At 42.7% G+C, this 15,615-nt stretch overlaps 1 protein-coding gene across 1 annotated transcript; it reads right to left on the reverse strand.

The window, feature by feature from the left end:
- Positions 1-2,401: 2,401 nt before the first annotated feature.
- Positions 2,402-8,675, reverse strand: LOC134676762 (uncharacterized). The gene is made up of 6 exons (XM_063535147.1): positions 8,364-8,675; positions 7,477-7,581; positions 6,515-6,643; positions 3,677-3,844; positions 2,979-3,211; positions 2,402-2,579 (listed from the first exon to the last, which is right to left on the reverse strand). Exons 1-6 carry the CDS (start codon positions 8,598-8,600, stop codon positions 2,402-2,404), a joined length of 1,050 nt encoding a protein of 349 aa, XP_063391217.1. The 5' UTR covers positions 8,601-8,675.
- Positions 8,676-15,615: the final 6,940 nt, after the last annotated feature.

Consider the following 15,615-nt stretch of genomic DNA (forward strand, 5'->3'; position numbering starts at 1 on the left):
GTACCTACCTACTATTGAATTTCTTTAATTAAACATGTAATGTTTATTATGTATGACAAATGTATAGTTTTAGATATCTATCTATTTGAAATAGGTAGCAAATTTTTAATTTATTTTGGTAAATGTTTATTTTAACGACAGTAAGTTAACTTTACACCGGAAAGTGCCAACTTATTTTTACTCTGGTTAACTTATAATTAATTACCTGTATTCATGGGGTTTCTATTATTTTTCTTTATTGTGTAACATTAATCTCTATGTGGTTTTAAATAACACGAAGTTTTAATACTAATTCTTGCTGGGATTATTGCGCGGTTTATAAAACGGCGTAAACACTGCGGTTACTGCAGGGACATATGACCTTTTAAAATGACTATTTCGCAAACACTAACGCATAATCGGAATATTAGGTATAATTTAAGATTTAGCTTTCCTTTTATTTCACTCCGCTGTTTAAGTAGGTATTTATTTATCATTTCTAAGCGTCAGCAACCCTAGTGTTGTGCCGGTGCGCGCGGTGCGGGGAGCGGCGCGTTGAAGGTCACTCCATTGTATTTTTGTGTAGGTATCAAAACGGTAGGTATTTGCGTTTTGTTTGAGAGATAAGTATCTGTTCGTAAGAACTATTATATAATCTGGGACATACCTAGTTAATTTGGCTGATTTCGGGGTGGGGTGGTTAGCGTGAAGACAGGCACCCCACTTTGAAAAAATTAAAAAAAATTAAGGAATCGGGGCCCTAACGATTCTAATGCCTGAACAATCATGAACTAACGAATATCTTGCTATCTAGACCAAAAAAAACTTACAAAAAGTGGTTTGGGGTGGCTAGCCGGAAGACAGCCACCCCCTTTTGTTTAAAAAAAAATGTATGTTAGAATCGGGGATATGTACAAGAACAGCGTGTGCGTAAGTATAATGCTAGTGAAAAACTATAGATAGTTAATTTTTGCAGTTTTTAGTAGGTAATACCTAAATGAAAAAACTTGCCACACGCCGGCGCCGCCGCGCCGCGCCGACCAAAAAAGCCGGCGCGCCGCCGCCGGCAAATTTTAGGTCGGCGCGCACGTCTAGTAGGTACTCACTTCCTGCTGTACCAGCGCGCCGCGTCGACCCACTCCTGCAGCGGCACCCGCTGCTTGTTCCTCTCCAGCTCGAAGCGCTGCACGGGGTGGAGTGTGCCCCGTACGGGTCGTACTCACTTCCTGCTGTACCAGCGCGCCGCGTCGACCCACTCCTGCAGCGGCACCCGCTGCTTGTTCCGCTCCAGCTCGAAGCGCTGCACGGGGTGGAGTGTGCCCCGTACGGGTCGTACTCACTTCCTGCTGTACCAGCGCGCCGCGTCGACCCACTCCTGCAGCGGCACCCGCTGCTTGTTCCGCTCCAGCTCGAAGCGCTGCACGGGGTGGAGTGTGCCCCGTACGGGTCGTACTCACTTCCTGCTGTACCAGCGCGCCGCGTCGACCCACTCCTGCAGCGGCACCCGCTGCTTGTTCCGCTCCAGCTCGAAGCGCTGCACGGGGTGGAGTGTGCCCCGTACGGGTCGTACTCACTTCCTGCTGTACCAGCGCGCCGCGTCGACCCACTCCTGCAGCGGCACCCGCTGCTTGTTCCGCTCCAGCTCGAAGCGCTGCACGGGGTGGAGTGTGCCCCGTACGGGTCGTACTCACTCCCTGCTGTACCAGCGCGCCGCGTCGACCCACTCCTGCAGCGGCACCCGCTGCTTGTTCCGCTCCAGCTCGAAGCGCTGCACGGGGTGGAGTGTGCCCCGTACGGGTCGTACTCACTTCCTGCTGTACCAGCGCGCCGCGTCGACCCACTCCTGCAGCGGCACCCGCTGCTTGTTCCGCTCCAGCTCGAAGCGCTGCACGGGGTGGAGTGTGCCCCGTACGGGTCGTACTCACTTCCTGCTGTACCAGCGCGCCGCGTCGACCCACTCCTGCAGCGGCACCCGCTGCTTGTTCCGCTCCAGCTCGAAGCGCTGCACGGGGTGGAGTGTGCCCCGTACGGGTCGTACTCACTTCCTGCTGTACCAGCGCGCCGCGTCGACCCACTCCTGCAGCGGCACCCGCTGCTTGTTCCGCTCCAGCTCGAAGCGCTGCACGAGGTGGAACGTGCCCAGCAGCGCCGACAGCTGCTCGTAGTTTTGGTATTGGCTCTGAACAGAAACCAAAATTTAATTAAGTAGTCAAATATTTCATTTATGACCTAGCTTTGTTTGTCTACAATTCATTGAGCGAGAACTATGAAATTTGGAAATTAATATTGTTTTATACTACAAGGAAAATTCTCAAAACCTTTGTAATGTACCTAATCATAAAAAAAATAGACGCCGGCTGTACGGAACCCTCAGTGGGCGAGTCCGACTCGCACTTGTCCGGTTTTTTATTTTATCGTTGATTTAAACATGTTCAGAGATGACACCTACCTCATCGACCATCATCTCGCTGGCCCGGTACATGAGCACCATGTCGACGATGGCCCAGTCCACGGCGTCCAGGCGTCCGTTGTCAGTGGGCACGTCGCCGCGCGCTATCGACTGCCGCAGCTTGAACATGGCCAGCTTCCGCACCCCCCACCTGCGGATAACCGGCAACACATTATTGTTACGCACTCCCCACCTGCGAGTAACCGGCGGCACATTATTATTACCCCCCCTCCCCACCTGCGAATAACCGGCGGCACATTATTATTACCCCCCTCCCCACCGCGGATAACCGGCGGTACATTACCCCCCTCCCCACCTGCGAATAACCGGCGGCACATTATTATTACTCCCCTCCCCACCGCGGATAACCGGCGGCACATTATTATTACCCCCCTCCCCACCTGCACAAAACCGGCAACCTATTATTATTACCCGACTTGCACTTGTCCGGTTTTTTTGTGTATCGGAGGTTCTGACAAAACAAACACAATAAACAAACAAAATAAAACAAAAGCGGCCGTCGGTAGGGTACGTATCGTGTATGACTGACCACGTCTGGCATATCCGGTCCTCGGTGGTCCCCAGGCGTACGGCGATGTGTTTGATGGCGGTGCTGGTGGCGAGGATGTTCTCCCGGCGCGCGGCGCGCCGCAGGCCGCGCACCACGCGCCGCACCCACGCCGCGCCCGCCGCGCCCGGCGGCACCGGCGCCTGCAGCCGCGGCGGCGTCGCCGAGGGCCGAGGGGCCAGCCGCGGCGGCGCCACCGACGAGGGAGGGGGTTTCTGGGGGTCACCACACATTGTTTTAACACTGCGAGACTTCTAGGAGAGAAGATTTCAAATTCTCTTTGGTTCCAGTCTCCGCTCCGGCCGCTCGCCGGATTAGGTACAAAAGGCAGCCTAACGATGGAAAGGGCGGCGCCGAAAATTTCAGTAAAGTCGTGTATTATGTATACCTCACAAACTACATGAACGCCGCATTACAAGCGTAAACGAAAAGAGCACGAGATAACCGCACATAAATACAATTTGACTTATAATATGCTAAGATTCTTTATAACTCGTCACCTTCTCGCCTTTGTCGTCTGGCCGAGCGAGCGACCGTAAGGGGCATCCGGTTGAGGAAGGAATCATCCACAACAGACAACTTCACCACTACGACTTATCTTCTTGCCTTTGTCCACCCGATAAGCGTTGATTTGAACAACCAAACGGGGCAGGCCGGAGGACTTCATCACTAGGACTCACCTTCTTATTGCTTTTGGCCTCCCGCTGAGCGTTGAGTTGAGCGACCATAAGGGGCATCTGGTTGAGGAAGGAGTCAGCCCGGCGCACCCAGATCGGACAACTTCGGAGCGCGACATCAGGACTCGCTAACGGGTTCAACTCGAGGGCGTCGGCGGCTGCTTTTCGTAACTGCGATAACAATAAGATACTTAAAACGCGTTTTTTAATATTGCAAATTTCTAACCTTATGACGGGAAAAAGATCTTGCAATAATTTGCATTGTCCCGGACTCTTCTCCGATGAAATATATTAAGAACGGTCACTCGCCTATTTTAAGTCGAAAAACGAGTATTTTAAGTTTTAATATATTGAATATGTCTGCGTCTCACTGAAGTTTTGTTATTAAAAAGACTCTTCTTCTAGTGAATGTATTCTTCTTATACTTATTTTATTATATTTCACATAAGTTTTAATTTAAGTACATTAAGGTGGTTCGCTTTTCATACAAAATTCAATCAAAGCTCATTAAGTAACTACACACTATTAGTACACAAATATTTCCGCATTTATCTTCTTTCGAATATTCGTTTGCGCGAAATTAACAGGAAAACAATGTTTCATACAGAAATCATGCAAAAATCATAGTTAACTTTTCATCAATTTTACGTATGTGTGTGTCACAAATGTCGTGTACAGATACATTTGCGACGTTGCCATACCATTTCCGACGTTGCCGGGCCGACCACGGCTCGAATTTGGAGTGCCGTCATGTTTAGTGCAATTTTGTTGACACTGATATTTGACAGGTAGTTAATTGACCTAAGCGAGAAGTTCGTCAGCTTAGCTAAGAACTATCATGGCGTGTTATGCAAACAGTCACTTTTTTGCTTGCAAACGGAAGATTCCCGGTTCGATCCCCAGTCATTGTATGCTGGAACATAACTTTTTGTATTTTTGTTACACCTAAATTTCGTATTGTTTTTTTATTTTTATTTAATTTTTCTTATTATCATAAATCGATTATTAAGTATGGGCTACACGTATTCTTTTATTTTTACAAAGATAATTAGAAATTATACTCTTCCTAATCTCTCTGATTTTTACAATCAGGACATCCTCACTGCAATAAAAACCGGGCAAGTGCGAGTCGGACTCGCGCGAGAAGGGTTCCGTGCCATAATGCAAAAAAAAAACAAAAAAAAGCAAAAAAAAACGGTCACCCATCCAAGTACTGACCACTCCCGACGTTGCTTAACTTTGGTCAAAAATCACGTATGTTGTATGGGAGCCTCATTCAAATCTTTATTTTATTCTGTTTTTAGTATTTGTTGTTATAGCGGCAACAGAAATACATCATCTGTGAAAATTTCAACTGTCTAGCTATTACGGTTCGTGAGATACAGCCTGGTGACAGACGGACGGACGGATGGACGGACGGACAGCGAAGTCTTAGTAATAGGGTCCCGTTACCCTTTGGGTACGGAACCCTAAAAAGAAGTGTATAAAATTTCATGTGGTTAAAAATAATGGATTTTGTCTATGAATGAAAAACACAATTATTACTATAGTTTGTTTTTTTAGCATTAGAAATAAGGTAAACAATTTTGACGTGTCTTTTAATTGAAAAACACATTTTAAAAATAAGTTACGGCAAATATGTAACAATTATAAATCTAATACGATCATTTATATTCTTCTGCTTTCATAAGTAATCGTTTTTGATTTTTAAAAAACCTGATAACACTGAGTATGTGGGGGAAGCGCTGCTGGCCTAGCGGAAAGCAATTCGGAGGTCGCGGGTTCTAACCCCGGCTCGTACCAATGAGTTTTCGAACTTTTGTACGAAATAGCATTTGATACCTATTTATACACCGATACCTATTTTTCGGTGAAAGAAAACAATGTGAGGAAACCGGACTAATCCAAATAAGTTTACTCTCTGGGTTGGAAGGTCAGGGCAGTCGCTTTCGTAAAAACTAGTGCGCATGCCAATTCTGGGATTAGTTGCCAAGCGGAGATTGAATATCTGGGAGACCGACCAAAGCTTACAAAACATAAAAACTCAAAAATGCGCGTTTTCTCATAGACCTAGCTAAGAGATCAAACCCCTTATAGCAAATTTCATCGAAATCGTTAGAGCCGTTTCTGATACCATCCAAATATATAAATAAATAATTATATATCTAATAATTGCTCGTTTAAAGGTAAGATAACACAAAGGAGAAACAAAAAGAAATTACCTACTCGCACCAGTCTTGAACCCCAATCCTCTTGCACGTATTTCCACGAACATACCGTTACGCTATTGCAACATACTTACGTTGTGTGAAATTGTCTACTACAAGGATCACGGAAACACTGTTTGCATGTGTGAGTAATAGTAGGAAAAAGCGTGACAGCAACACTCCGTCGAATTAAAAAGGTGGTTTTTGCACAATGAAGTATTCAATGTTTATTTTAATAGTTCAATATTTACTTAAAGAGTGCGCGAAACATACTTTTAAGTATACAAATACCAAGACCATTTCACAAAAAAATTAAATCTGAAATTTTGCAAAAGTGGTGCCATCTAGCGAGAGTTAAGTTTTGAGTAACCTAGGCGAACCACCTTAACATAAAAACATTGCACTGTCCATACATTTAGGGCTGATTTAGACGGGACGATTTTAGTTACATTGCGGACTGTGGATTACGTCCAATTCAACTGACCAATCAAAACCCGCAATGGTATAAAACTCGCATGCGAGTTCTCGTATTGACCGAATCGGGCTTAATTCGTCTCTCTTTCGAATGTCCGTAACACAACACAACTGCAGTCGAGCGGTATAATATAACAGAACTAGCATGATGTGACGGTACCTGTTTCCTCAGCGCTAAGAAGAACCTCTTGCAGAGGGTCTGCGCGCGCACGATGCGCGTCTTCTTGTCTCCCTCGGCCTCGGGCTCCAGCCCCGACATCAGGCGGATGTACCCGAACCCGCGCGCCGTCTGTGCAAAATAAGGATAGAAGTAAGTACGTAAGTAATAGTTATTTGTTTTACAAGGGGGCAAAGTTGTTGTTTAACCGCTCGTGCTAATATTGATACCCGAGCAAGCGAAAGATTCCAAAATTGAACCACGAGCGTAGCGAGTGGTTCGAAAAATGGAATCTTGAGCGTTGCGAGGGTTTCAAAGCACGAGGGTTAAACAAAATTTACCCCCGAGTGAAACACAAAATTTTTCACCACACCAACCCGAAGCAAATATTAAATGTAAAATATCAAACAAAATCAATCCAAATCAAATCCAAATAATTGTTATTAAATATTTATCATCCAAAATCATCATTTAAAAGTCAATTCTACCAGCAAACATAAGAAAACAACTCAAAATTTGCATTTGATTACTTTGCCTCACATGTGGATAAAATGCAAATTTGCTATTCGTTTTTGAAGTGCAAAGTAATTCTTTCCGAGCTGGTGTGGTGAAAATGTTATTTTTTACCCTCTGGCAGGAAAGTGTATACTTGCGTTCGTTCCGAATTGAACAATAAATAAAAAAGCCTATGATCACATGTAAATGTTGGCTGAGGCGAATTACTGCTCTGGATATGTAATATACTATGTTTTTGTTTGGGAACTGGGAACCCTGACTTTTAACACGTAAAGTAATAGAAATATTACAGGAACAAGTGAAAAATAGCAAGATTTTTCATGATACTGGTGCCTTCTCAATGACCCAAAGTGGGTGTGCAACTGTGCATCCCGGGGCGCCAGAGATGGCACACGGCCCAGCTGCTCCACTAAGCTTCAGCCAGGGCTATCGGACATCACTATACGTACCTTCTCCTTAATGACCCCTGAGTAGGTGTGCATCCCGGGGCGCCACAGAGACGGCACGCGGCCCAGCTGCTCCACAAAATGGTTAAGCCAGGGCTCCGAAAACTCCTGAGAACAAATGTTTAGGTCAACCGTCCAATCTTGTCAGTGGTGTAATCATACCCTGGATTTTTGGGTGTGGGAATGTTTTACACTAGCCAGATAAAAACATTTCCGAGCCTGTTTGGAGCTTACTATCTGTAAAATAGGGTTTGTTTCATCTGAATAAATGTATTTTTGTTACCATAACGGCATTTACATTTCACTGTTCTTAATGAATAAGATTTATTTTAAATAGACAGTGTTGAAATCAGGCTGAAATGCTTTATTCTTCTTTAATATTATGGTTTTATCTTTGAAATGGATTTATAGACTAAACAATAGTGAAGGTCTCTGTTTCAGAATTTAGAAAGTTAAATTTGTATGACCTGTTCTTTTCATGAGGTCTCATTTCTCAACCAATCCCGGTGGAACTTGGTGGGTAGGTTCAATAATTATCATCATTTGTTAACTAACATTCTCACTCAAGTGTTTCTGTGAAGAATGAAAAAGAAGAAGAAGATGTGAGAAGTGTTCATGGCAAACTATATTTCATACAAACATGGAGTTACAAAAGTCACTACTTATGTAATTGTAAAAGCCTTTATTATGGCTGGGTAACATAATCTTGGGTTTTTAACTTAATTCATCTGTGAGGCTATTCCAGATTCTCCCATTTTTTTGGGTCTTGGGCCTCCCATATCCAGTTGACCCCGGGCTGCTATTTTAATTATATGTAGTTTGCCATAAATAAACGATTCTTGATTCTTAAGAAAGCTTTGACTTGTATGCATCAATAATGTTTAACTAACTTCATCCTGTGCCGGTTTCTCGCTTATTGTCGGTTCAGGGGACCGCTCCTCCGACCCAGACGACAGCACCACTTGCTCGTAGCAGCCCTCCCTCTCATCTGACACGCATGGCACCTCCGTCTGGCCAGTAGGCTCCGAGCACTCCATCGGCTCGACAGCGCTGCCCGCTTGCTCGCTCGCTCCCGTCTGCTCGCGAGAGCATGCTGCCTGCTCGGAGGGTACCCCTGCTTGCTCCATTTCTATAGAAATCACTCACTACCCTCCATTAAACAATGGTTGTTGATGTTTTGAAACATAGTGATAGTAACACTTTGTGATTTTGCACAGCACACTACAAACAGGTATTGAACCATTCAGGAATGCACAGAAAATATATTTTGCTACAAATAAAATATATTTTATACGTTGATAAAGCTGTGATGTGTTAAGGTTTTTTTTATAAAGCGCTTGTGTAGCGCAATAAAATAAAAGCAATGCCCAATTGCCCAGATCGAAATTGAACTGTCAAGTTTGACATGTAGACGCGCGGAGCTGTTTAAGTAATTGTTAAAGCTTCTAAATGTTAACGTTTGCGATATTATTTGGATCCCACCAAAAACATAAATGTAAAAAAGGAGAGCCAAGTTCAATACAAAAATTATGCTTGGCTGTGGGGCTCGCCGCAAAAAGAATGGAGATCTAAATGAGTGCCACTGCCAAGTTCTATGCAAAATCCAAATATGTATTTATAGGAACAAAATAACATTATAAACAAGTATTAAACTCTATTTCTTTGCTTTATTGGATACCTATAACAATTGCTGTTATTTAAAAAAATGTGAGATCTTAAAGTAGGTTAGATTTGACTTGGCCAGTTTTCATTATATCAATCATTTTATATATATTGTAATTCTGATAAAACCTGGCCAAGCCAAATCTAACCTACTTTAAGATCTCACATTTTTTTAAATAACAGCAATTGATATAGGTATCCAATAAAGCAAAGAAATAGAGTTTAATACTTGTTTATAATGTTATTTTGTTCCTATAAATACATATTTGGATTTTGCATAGAACTTGGCAGTGGCACTCATTTAGATCTCCATTCTTTTTGCGGCGAGCCCCACAGCCAAGCATAATTTTTGTATTGAACTTGGCTCTCCTTTTTTACATTTATGTTTTTGGTGGGATATCAATACTTTTTGTAAAGAAAACTAGGCAGGTATTGAGATTTAATGTTTTTTCTTGTGTTTCCGCGCTGTATGGTTTTTACTTCTGTTCTTTGTATAATTATGTGGTACCGCGCGCCGCCGACGACACACCGTTGGCCGGTTGTTTAGAGCGTATTAAAAGTTTTTTGTATGGGGACACCACTTATTTTTTGACTAAACTTTATTTTAATATAGCAAATATAATAATACATATATTGGGGTAGTTTCAAATATCTGCTTGTAACGGTTCCAACGCTACAATAAAATAGTACATTTCGATGCTAGTGCGGAAGGTATGTCATTACTTCACGAGTACCGAGATATCTTGCCACGAGCCGCAGGCGAGTGGCAAGACTCGGGACGAGTGAAGAATGACATTTCCGCACGTGTATCGAACGACGTTTTTTAATACAGTTGCGAAAAAATAAGAAAAACATTGTTAATCGTACACTAAACAAAAGTGGTAACAGTGACAGCTCGGTTAGACGTCGTCTTTAAGTATATTATATCTATGGGCGTTTGGCAGCAGCTATTCCGTTCCATTCAGTCAACTTATTAAGAACGGAATTTTCAATATTGAATATTAAAAAATAAACGTGTTATAATGATGAAGAGGTAAGTAATTAAATATGTAATATTTTTCGTATTCTTACATTAACGGTAGGTTTTTATGCTGATTACGACGTTTAAAGGAAACTAATATTAACACTCATCAATAAGTAGTCGTGAATTGGAACAAGTATAAATTTAAAAAAAATTGGAAAAGTAAAAAGCACTAGTTCGAGATAACCAACTTTCCGCACGCTAAACAGCTACGTAAAGTAGCACTTTTTGAGCAACTGTATTAAAAAAATATTTTTTTGTATGGGGACCCCCCCTATTTTTTAACTTTTTTTTATTTTTAGATTTTTTCCTACGCTTACACACAATAACCGAGCTGGATTCCAAATTTCATCCTTCTAGGTCATCTGGAAGTAGGTTAGGTTTAGGTACTTATATCAGTCCCAATAAAAAATGTTTTTTTTGTATGGGGACCCCCCCTATTTTTAAACTTTATTTTATTTTTAGATTTTTTCCTACGGTTACACACAATAACCGAGCTGGATTCCAAATTTCATCCTTCTAGGTCATCTGGAAGTAGGTTAGGTTTAGGTACTTATATGTCAGTCCCAATAAAAAGTGGTTTTTTTGTATGGGGACCCCCCCTATTTTTTAACTTTATTTTATTTTTAGATTTTTTCCTACAGTTACACACAATAACCGAGCTGGATTCCAAATTTCATCCTTCTAGGTCATCTGGAAGTAGGTTAGGTTTAGGTACTTATATGTCAGTCCCAATAAAAAGTGGTTTTTTTTGTATGGGGACCCCCCCTATTTTTTAACTTTATTTTATTTTTAGATTTTTTCCTACGGTTACACACAATAACCAAGCTGGATTCCAAATTTCATCCTTCTAGGTCATCTGGAAGTAGGTTAGGTTTAGGTACTATAAGTCATAAGTCAGTCTTAAAATTTACGACTTTTTGACCATCATACCTTTATAACCGTTTGAGCTAGCTTCATGAAATTTGGGCTTCTAGATATCCTTATGGATATAATTAAACACACGTAGTTTTATGTGTTTACGTCAAAGATGTTTTGAGTTATAGAAGGGTCAAAAGTGGCACCAAGTGGTTCGTGTAATATTACACTCGGCGCTGGCTAGCCAGTTCCTTTGCTTGAACTTGGCTTGACACGCTGCCGCGTGTCTAGATATTATGTGCTGTAAAAACATTTGTAAAGATGTTTCTATTTTGTTTTGTTGTAAAAACGTAAAATATAGCCGCTTAATTCACAAACTACTAGAGTCAGACCAAGAATAGTCTGCAGCGGATTTGATAGCCCACGCAGTAAAAGTATTATTTTAAACGTCAAACTTCTATGAAATTATGACGTATAAATGACACTTGCACTGCGTGGGCTATCAAATCCGCTGCAGACTCTTTTTGGTCTGACTCTAAGAAGATGGTAGAGTCTGGCTGATGTCGCCTCCCTTCCGTGTTGCTCGAAGAGCGGCCGTCTCCATACTAAATAATAAGGCTAAATATGGATGTCGTAGTATTTATGTCGTAGTCAGATCGTATAATCCGCCGTATTACATTACGGCTAGCCGTTTTCAAAAACAGGGGCGTTTTGAAATGCGGCGGTTCGACGATTAGCCGGATTGTCACTGCGATACGTTCTTCAATAAGGCGGCCCACGTTTAGCCGCATCGTACATTGTAGAGTGACCAGTTCTTTCGGTCGCCTACGTAACCGGAGTTTGACAATGTTTGCAATTTAATTTATTTCTACCATGGTCCCACCGCACTACATGTGTTTCTTTTCCAAAACATTTCCTTCACAACTTAAATAGACGGAGCCCCGCAAGCGGGGCTCCTATTTCTGGGCGGTTTGCCCTTCGTGCATCTGAAGTTACCTAACGAACCTAACCTAATTACCTACCTACGCTTTTTTCCCCAAAGTGTAATGTTTTCACGGACGTCTCACTTAATCAATAGGTAGGTAGGTTAGGTTCGTTAGGTAGCTTCAGATGCCCGAAGGGCAAACCGCTGAGAAATAGGAGCCCCGCTTCGCGGGGCCGTCTAGTTAAGTTGCGAAGGAAATTTTTTTTTGAAAAGAAACAGTCCGACAAACTCCAGATTTGATGGACACCCCAGCGTTTGTCAGGCAGCGCCACGAGTGTTAAAAATGGGAACTAAAAACTGTCAAAGCGGCGGCTAATGACTCGCTGTATTACATTACGGCTAGCCGTGTTGAAGAACGTATGGCGCCGAATACATTCTGGCGGATTCTCATTCAGCCGCATTCAATACGGCTAATCGTTAAACCGCCGCATTTCAAAACGCCCCTGTTTTTGAAAACGGCTAGCCGTAATGTAATACGGCGGATTATACGATCCGACTGCGACATTTATTAATACAGTCATTATATGTTTTCAGACAAACAAATTAATATAGTTTTCAAACCTGTGTGACGTGATACGTCTAGGTGTACTGTTTAAAATGCACCACTCTCCCCCCCCCCCCTCCACCTGACGCTCGACCCCCCCCCACCTTGAAATGTGTCCCCGTTGGTAGTTTTTTGGCATTCTCACGAAAACTATAATAGATATCAAAAAAGTGTCAAGGACATAATTAATCCTCATTAAATTTAGAATAAAAATGGTCTTATGTGTTTTATTATAAGTTGGACGGTATTCAAGCTATAAGTACTTGTATAACCTTAAAATAACAAAATAACCATACTAGTATGACGAAATGCAGAATATCTTCAAAACGGCTAGACCGATTTTAATAAAATATACCTAAAAAATCACCGCAGTGAAGCCAGCTATCAAACAAAAGAAACTACATCAAAATCGGTTCATCCGTTTCGGCGTTACGAAGTCACAGGTAAACACAGAAATACAAAATTTTTTCAACTGCACCCAATAATTTTGTAAACCCATTAATTTTGATCAATTATTTTAATGGGATCATGTCCCTTGAAGTTTTAGCTTTACGAAAAGTTAAAAAACATGGAAAACGGCCCAGTATTTTTCAAATTATCGGCATTTTCCCGATTTGTGAGTGGTTTCGTGTTATCACGCGCACGAGTTGCCCTTGACCCCTATAAAACGGGGAGTAGGGGAGGGGTTGTTATCAGTCACTTATCAGAAGTTGACCGGTACACATATCCGCATATTTTCCCGTAAAGAAGACCTGTGAAAAATGGAAACCACTGAAGCTGAAGTCCGCCAAGTCGTCCAGCTCAGCTCCTGCAAGAGGGGCGTAGCCAAAGTTCAGTAGCTGCCACGCTGAATTTAAGTCAATCTACAGTTTGCAGAGTTTACCAGAGGTTCCAACGGACTGGATCCTTTACTTCAAGACCAAGAAGCGGCCGCAAAAAGTGTACATCAGAGAGGGACGACCGCTTCATTGTCACAACATCTCTCCGAGATCGACACCTGACAAGCGTTGCCATCCAGCAGCGTCTGCGTGAGATACGAGGAGTGGCTGCCAGTGAGTGGACAATAAGAAGACTTAAGAAAGCGAACTTGACACCCAGGAGGCCTGCAACGGGGCCCAGATTGCTGGCGCGACACCGTACAGCCCGAAGAGAGTTTGCAGAAAATCATATGGACTGGACCATTGAGCAATGGACCCCAGTTCTCTTCTCGGACGTGTGCAGAATATGCTTGAATGGATGTGACCGAAGAGGAAGAGTCTACAGAAGGCCAGAAGAACGGTTCGCCCAATGTTGCTTCTCCGAAAGGGTCGCCTATGGCGGTGGATCCGTGATGTTCTGGGACGACGTTTCCTACGACGCGCGAACAGAGCTGGTTTTCGTGCCTGGCGGGGGCCGTGGCGCGACCCTCCTGGGTGTCAAGTTCGCTTTCTTAAGTCTTCTTCTTATTGTCCACTCACTGGCAGCCACTCCTCGTATCTCACGCAGACGCTGCTGGATGGCAACGCTTGTCAGGTGTCGATCTCGGAGAGATGTTGTGACAATGAAGCGGTCGTCCCTCTCTGATGTACACTTTTTGCGGCCGCTTCTTGGTCTTGAAGTAAAGGATCCAGTCCGTTGGAACCTCTGGTAAACTCTGCAAACTGTAGATTGACTTAAATTCAGCGTGGCAGCTACTGAACTTTGGCTACGCCCCTCTTGCAGGAGCTGAGCTGGACGACTTGGCGGACTTCAGCTTCAGTGGTTTCCATTTTTCACAGGTCTTCTTTACGGGAAAATATGCGGATATGTGTACCGGTCAACTTCTGATAAGTGACTGATAACAACCCCTCCCCTACTCCCCGTTTTATAGGGGTCAAGGGCAACTCGTGCGCGTGATAACACGAAACCACTCACAAATCGGGAAAATGCCGATAATTTGAAAAATACTGGGCCGTTTTCCATGTTTTTTAACTTTTCGTAAAGCTAAAACTTCAAGGGACATGATCCCATTAAAATAATTGATCAAAATTAATCGGTTTACAAAATTATTGGGTGCAGTTGAAAAAAATTTGTATTTCTGTGTTTACCTGTGACTTCGTAACGCCGAAACGGATGAACCGATTTTGATGTAGTTTCTTTTGTTTGATAGCTGGCTTCACTGCGGTGATTTTTTAGGTATATTTTATTAAAATCGGTCTAGCCGTTTTGAAGATATTCTGCATTTCGTCATACTAGTATGGTTATTTTGTTATTTTAAGGTTATACAAGTACTTATAGCTTGAATACCGTCCAACTTATAATAAAACACATAAGACCATTTTTGTTCTAAATTTAATGAGGATTAATTCTGTCCTTGACACTTTTTTGATATCTATTATAGTTTTCGTGAGAATGCCAAAAAACTACCAACGGGGACACATTTCAAGGTGGGGGGGGGGTCGAGCGTCAGGTGGAGGGGGGGGGAGAGTGGTGAATTTTAAACAGTACACCTAGATGTATCACGTCACATAGGTTTGAAAACTATATTAATTTGTTTCATTTTCCCATACATTGATTACATAGAATGACTCAATTATATATGGAGACGGCCGCTATATGACGGCACCGCTATCCTAGGAAACTAGAGCATAAGTAAGTCTAAAGGCCCCTGTACACAATGGACCAGCGTGGACCAGGCTGGGGACGCATTTATGCGTTAGAGGGAGCGAGTGATATTGCTATCTCATTCTACCGCATGGCTGCGTCCCTTGGACTGGCCGGCGATGGCCCATTGTGTACAGGGGCCTTTACAGCTTCACGCGGTGACTCGCGCGTCTCCACACTCATAGATGAAAATATGTTTAGTAACTTTTATAACGTGGACTTAAACGGCGCCGTAGAATTGTCAATGTCAAAAATGACAGGTCTGGATAAATAAGTTTTGGCTTCCGTCTTCCGTGGTGTTATTTTTATTTCTTTTTGTTTATTTTATGTTTATTTTTTAAATAATCTGTTTTCACGCGCAACGGGTGTTAAATACGTACTATATTTGCGTTTGCAAGTTACGCAATTATAAACAACCTTACACAGCTGTTATTTAGGTTTTATTTACAC

Source organism: Cydia fagiglandana, chromosome 25 (assembly GCF_963556715.1).
Source record: "Cydia fagiglandana chromosome 25, ilCydFagi1.1, whole genome shotgun sequence".
Taxonomy (NCBI): Eukaryota; Metazoa; Arthropoda; class Insecta; order Lepidoptera; family Tortricidae; genus Cydia; species Cydia fagiglandana.

What these genes read in the sequence shown, in the direction of transcription:
- LOC134676762 (XM_063535147.1), bottom strand. Translation starts at nt 8,600, where the DNA reads ATGGAGCAAGCAGGGGTACCCTCCGAGCAGGCAGCATGCTCTCGCGAG. An exon ending in CAGGGGTCATTAAGGAGAAG is followed by an intron (nt 6,644 to 7,476) that starts GTACGTATAGTG and finishes TATTTTGCACAG; the next exon opens with ACGGCGCGCGGGTTCGGGTA. An exon ending in TCTTAGCGCTGAGGAAACAG is followed by an intron (nt 3,845 to 6,514) that starts GTACCGTCACAT and finishes TTGTTATCGCAG; the next exon opens with TTACGAAAAGCAGCCGCCGA.